Raw genomic sequence first — 6,241 nt, forward strand, 5'->3', positions numbered from 1 at the left:
TCGCGCCCGACTTGTGGCCCACCAACACTAATCACGGACAATCTGAAACAGGATGTTACATGAATATTAAACGTTATATTTACATATGAATATTACAAGACATTTTCACAAATATAAATAATTTTTATATGTTATTCACATATGATAACATACAGCTTTGCATATTTGTTTTTTTTTGTTTTAATAATAATATACTAAGAAAACATATTCATATATGAATATAACGTGGTAATTTAGTTTATGCATTTCATCAATCAGTTGGAGTACATACAATTTAACTTTTTTTTTTTAAAATGTTAAAAACATGATATTTTGACTATTTAAATCTTACAAAAAAGTAGATTGATAGAGAATTATATTAAAATTTTCAAAAAAAAACGATTTGATCTTTTTCTAACCTCAATTTTGAAGTTTTATTTGATAATCGAAGTTGAATTAATGATATGAAGTGGATTTTTGTTGATTATCGATGATGTCGATCTAATAACGCTGGGAGTATAATTAATCATAGATGTTGAAGATTTGATCATATTCAAGCACAATTGAATGTTGAATTAAAAGAACCAAAAACGAATTTTTGTTGTTAACTGTTGAATCGTGTTGATTATTGACGAAGATCGATTATTGATTAGCACAGGATGATGTTGATGATGGTTTAATTGAAGAAATCTGGATGATTGTTGAAAGTTGGAGAAGAAATTTGGATAATGAACGATGAATGGCTTTGAACTGTAATCTAATCTCTACATATACGTATTTGAGATTGAAGGTTGTTATCATATTTATAAGTTTGCCACCGTGTCTTTTTATGTTTAGATAAAATGAGTGGCTGACAATGATTTCCCCATTCTCAACCTTTTTTATTTTTATCAATTGAACTCACCTCTCTCTCTCTCTCTTTTATATATATATATATATATATATATATATATATATATATATATATATATATATATATATATATATATATATATATATATATATATATATTTTTTTTTTTCTATATGAATATAAAAAATGATATTGGTTCCTATAACACTTAGCGCTCCATGCAATTAAGATAAGACAAATAGTTAATTAAGAGATCCACGTAGGTAAGGATAAATGCACATGTAGATTACGTTCACGTGTCAGCCCAATGACGTAGGGACACCTCATCATTAGACTAGAATAATTAAGAGATAGAAAGTTGTAGTGCACATTTTTTATATAAAGCAATATTACAATGCCTATTTTTTATAAAAACATGTCAGTAATTCACGTGATTTCCTCGTGCAACGACCAAATTGCTTTGCTTGCACTGTTGCGATTGGGGTGGTGAGGAGACTTGGAAATTACAACTCTCCTTTGGTGCACCAGAATTCCCGTGCATTCCTGCCTCACGGCTGACACTTACCATAATCACATAGTTACTCGATGCGTCACAAATACTTGAATACCTTGAAACTGATTCCAAATGCATGTGTCACTCAATACCCAAAAATGGATATTACATATGGGTTTACCAAATCACCTTTGTTTAGCTGTTATTTGATTGATTTTTTTTACCTTATCTACAGTTAAATAATAATGATATATGCACTCATCTTATTTGTTTTTGCTTCACTTCCATAAATATAAATAATGTTGTCTCAATGATTTATATTACAAGAATAAAATAGCCACTCATGTGCCAAGTTTCAATCTTGTACCAAATGGTTACATCTTTTTCAACATTCAGCCTTGAAAATCATGGATATGAAAACCCATACCCCTCTTCAAATGGTCCCAATTTTTAATATGTAATATCTTCGTTGTTTTGGTACTCACACATCAGGATAAAAATACACATGTTTGTTGCTAGTAGGTGTCACGATACCAATAGATTAATAAAAAAACTAATATGTTTTTCTTTAACTTATATACATCGCTAAAAGACAAACTTATTAATTTCTTGACACTGTTGATATGTTTCTCTATCACACACAAACACATAGTAGATCTTTCTTTACAAAAGAGAGGCTTGGTGGGGAGTGAGGAAGACAAGATGGTTGCATAATAAATAAGAAACAAACATTTGATTATTTGAATTACAATACAAACAATTAACATCCTGCCATTATTTGAGTTCCTCATTTTTTTCTAATTGGAATAATAGAGTTCCAACCATTCCCATCATTAAATAGTGACAATTCTAGACTTAATAATACATGAGTACCACTGTTATCTGTAAATTTATGGTATATCATTACAAGAACTATAATTTAAATTTATAAAATACTAAAACTTATTGTTACAAAAATTAATTCTACGTCACGTGAATATTCGACTTAAAATAATACAGTATATTATAATCGTATATATGGTGTCATATAATCTTATTGATTTTTATTAATTTATATATAACTTATCTTGCATAAAAATTAAACATTTCTTTTAATCACAAAACATGGATACAGTCATTCTATGTATGTCACTGATAATATAAATAAATTAGCAATGAAACAATTAAAAAAAATTGTTGCAAAATTTTCATAAGAGATGTCTCGAGACACAAAGTTAATGATATTCTTTCGATAGATCCAAAATTCTCAAACATGTAATCATTTATCACCCCTTTGCCAATGCATATATGTTAATCCAGGTGATTGTAAATACAAAACAAGAGAACAAACTTGTAACATCTAAACTTTATTTTTTGATAATGTTATCCAATTGGACTATCTAAGTTCCCATAAAATAACATCTATATATTTCAAATGTTATTTTTCGAGAGAAGTTGGTGATTAAAATAGTACAACTTGCATGGATTCAAAATCCCAAGATTAGATATCGCTATGACAACAATTAAAGCCGCTCATATAACCATGATATGGAATATTTTATACCCAGAAATATATCTCTCTTCTCAACTAATTACGCACCTAAATAGTTCTGAACGTTTTGGGCAGGCTGCTGATAAACTTTGGCTGATGTTCCCATGGGAATGTAAGTTCCACTTGTCATCGGCACCGGAAAACCAATCCCAGCGGCTGTTAAAGGTCGGTTCTCGCCAGCTTTCTCAAGTGATTGTACCTGGTTCTTTAAGAACTTCACATAATGAATCGCTTCATCAAGCATGGAGGCGGTATCCATCTTTGTACCACCAGGAACAAGTCTTTGAAGTATCCTAATCCTCTCACTAATCCTCTCTCTCCGATGCCTCGCAGCCACACTCTGCGGATCCTTGGATATCTTCACATTCCGCCGTTTAGGTGGTTTCACGGACTCCGGGTCAATGTGAATTGGTTGCATCGCTGCAATACGAAATATCATCTCCCTCATTGCTGCCATAGAATTACGTTTCTGTTCAACCGAAGACTGACCTTCTACATTACCACTGTTCCTCCACCGCGCAGTTGATAAAAACTGCACCTCACCAACTGTAGTTTGTGCTGGAGAGGTGAAAGAGATGGTGCTAGACGGGTTCAAGAGTGCAGGTGATCCGAAACGTGAATCTTCCATAAACTGCGACATGTTAGTATTCACGTTGGTGGAGCTGCTACTTCCGTGATCTGTGAACTCAGTTGATGGCTCTTGATCATCTCCATACATACCACCGAAATCCGGGAGCTTTTCAAGCTGCAACATCATCATCATGTCCGTTTGATCCTCGGAAATGGATTTGAGAAACTCAATGTCCATTGCAGCGTAAGCTTTCCTTTTATAGTAACCCTAATGTACAAAGTGGAAAGTTATGGGGGTGTCGTGCTCTTGAAAAGCTAATGGGCAGGGGACAGAGGGATGGGTAAACTAAAGAGAAGGGATAGATAGACTGGGAGTTGTATCAGAATGTTGCAGAGAAAGATATATAGACACACACTGTGTGAGAGAGAGACTATTGGAAATGCGTTTAGTTTTGTATATTGAAAAGCTTATCAATTCAACACAAAAGCTGATATATATATATATATATATATATATATATATATATATATATATATATATATATATATATATATATATGAAAAATCTTAATGTTTAAAAATTATTTTAAAATGATATTTGTTAATATATATGATCTTAATATCTTATAGCAAATTGCTACTTATTGATTATTTATTAGAGTACTTAGATTATAAATCAATATATAATCAACACTTGTATTTCATAAAATAATTATTTTATGAGAATAATATTTTAACAAGTAATTTAGGAAATGATAATAAAAGAGATAAAAAAAAAAAAAACTAGTTATATTCAGAAGGTATAGTTGCTTCTTGTAACACTCGTTTTCCGAAATTGATAAGATGAAGATTTTGGACTTCAAAGATAAGGTTTTGAGGAAAGACATGATGTCACGGCGTGACACGTATCTAGCCACAACGTAGTCATGTCATTTAAATGACGATCGAAGTTGGCTGGGAACCACGACTTGGCAAGAGGGTGACCATAACGTGGAGCTCTGGAATGTATAAAGCTTCTAGCTTTAACATTCTTGTTTCTCATTTCATGCTTTAAGCTGCTTTTTAATCCTTTGAAAGGATGTTCTTGGAGTTTTGAGCAACTCTAGAATCTTAGACTTGCTTGGTGACCATTTCTTTGCTTAATCTGATGGAAAAAGTGTTAGCTCATGGTTCCTTTTGAACCATGCACATGTTTTGGTCATATTAAGGGCTTAATGGACATAGTGTTCTTGATCTTGTATTGAAGTGACGTCTTAACGAGTAAAGTTGGAAACTTTATCCATTACATCACTGAAAAGGACAAGTTTAAAATTTTTTAGGCTTTGATCTGTAAGGATTAAGCTCTTAATGATGAAAAGAGCATCCTGTCAGAAATCGCAGCGTAACCATGGAAGGCCCATGACGTAGTTGTTCTCTGCATTATGATTGTTTTGTCTTGACTTGCCACGACGTGGTGACCATTGACTTTCGTCGACCGTTGACCTTTGACTTTTGAATAGTTTGGCTTCGGGTCAAAATTAAAGGATTTGGGTTGTCGATTAAGGATTCGTCTTTATTTAGTGATAGTCAGTTTGCAGGATTGATCAGTTCAACCAAGTGAGAGTGTTGTTGTGTTCCTCCGGTCCTGTGCTTCGGTGAGTTTTCTCAGTATGCCACGTATAACATTATATACCATATGTATGCTAGGATAGTGGTATTGATATATTACAAGTGTTACTTGGCTAGGATAACTTCTTGTTAAATATGTGCATTATAAGACACTTGGTGTCATGGAATACTAGACTGGTGGGGTTTTTCCTGTTGATTGTATTACACGATTAGATGTCATGAATAACTAAGGTAATGATAGTATTGATTGACCATTAAGTAAATACCTAGGGGGTGTATGTAGTTTAAGTTGGATAGCCTAAGAAATCTTGGTCTAAAGCCTTGTTGCATGGTTCTTGTTTGATTTATTGCTTACGGGTAGGATCATCTGTTCGACTGTTTATCTGACTCTTGTTTACATATGACTATATATTTATGAGGTGTTTGTCAATATTAATATTGTCCTCGATATGGATATGGACATGAATGGAATGAAAGACCAGGATGTAGCCCCTGGCAAGATGTGTAGTGGAAAGAGTTCCAATTGACAATAAGTATGACGACTATGTGTGATGTATGCATGTTGAAAGGAGAGTTGGTAGATCGAGGCTAGAGCCGAGAACTTATTTATATGCAATGTATATATGGTGCATTATGTGGTATATTTGTGAACGCACTAAGCTTTACGCTTACAATTGTGGATTAAATGTTTTGTAGCTTATTCGTGTGAAGAGCTCAGCAAGACTGTATACTCACATCGAAGATATTGGTTTCTGCTGTTTTTGCAAATTAACTCTGTTAATCTTATGGTTTTCGAAAAAAATAAATGTCACTTAATGATTCTAAGTAAAGGTTTTAATGGGTAATTCTATTTTAAATGAAAATTTTATGTTGTGATTTTGGGACGTTACACTTCACCTTAAGGCTTATTTGGTATTAGTCTTAATAGCTTGAGAACAACTTATATAGAAATGAAGACTAGCATCTTGAAGTGGTTTATCCTTGCTTGGTGGATACTTCTACAAAATCTCTATTTCGAGTCTTTTTCCTTACTCATCAACTTCTAACCTCTCGAGAGGATTAACTTATTCAAAGGTTGTTTCTTTTTCTTTCTACGGATGTATTAATCTTTCAACACTTTTAAAAAATGATCCTTCGTGGGTTAAAGTGATTTTAATTTTATTCTATTTTTAAAGTTTATGTTTCCGTTTTTAGCGTTTTTGGTTAAA

At 32.6% G+C, this 6,241-nt stretch overlaps 1 protein-coding gene across 1 annotated transcript; it reads right to left on the minus strand.

Moving 5' to 3' along the window:
- Window positions 1-2,651: 2,651 nt before the first annotated feature.
- Window positions 2,652-3,895, minus strand: LOC145096906 (transcription factor HEC1-like). Its single transcript, XM_079034289.1, has one exon. It carries the CDS (start codon window positions 3,661-3,663, stop codon window positions 2,896-2,898), a length of 768 nt encoding a protein of 255 aa, XP_078890415.1. The 5' UTR covers window positions 3,664-3,895; the 3' UTR covers window positions 2,652-2,895.
- Between the last annotated feature and the right edge of the window lie 2,346 nt (window positions 3,896-6,241).

Source organism: Lactuca serriola, chromosome 4 (assembly GCF_051521515.1).
Source record: "Lactuca serriola cultivar US96UC23 chromosome 4, Lser_US96UC23_V15, whole genome shotgun sequence".
Classification (NCBI taxonomy): Eukaryota; Viridiplantae; Streptophyta; class Magnoliopsida; order Asterales; family Asteraceae; genus Lactuca; species Lactuca serriola.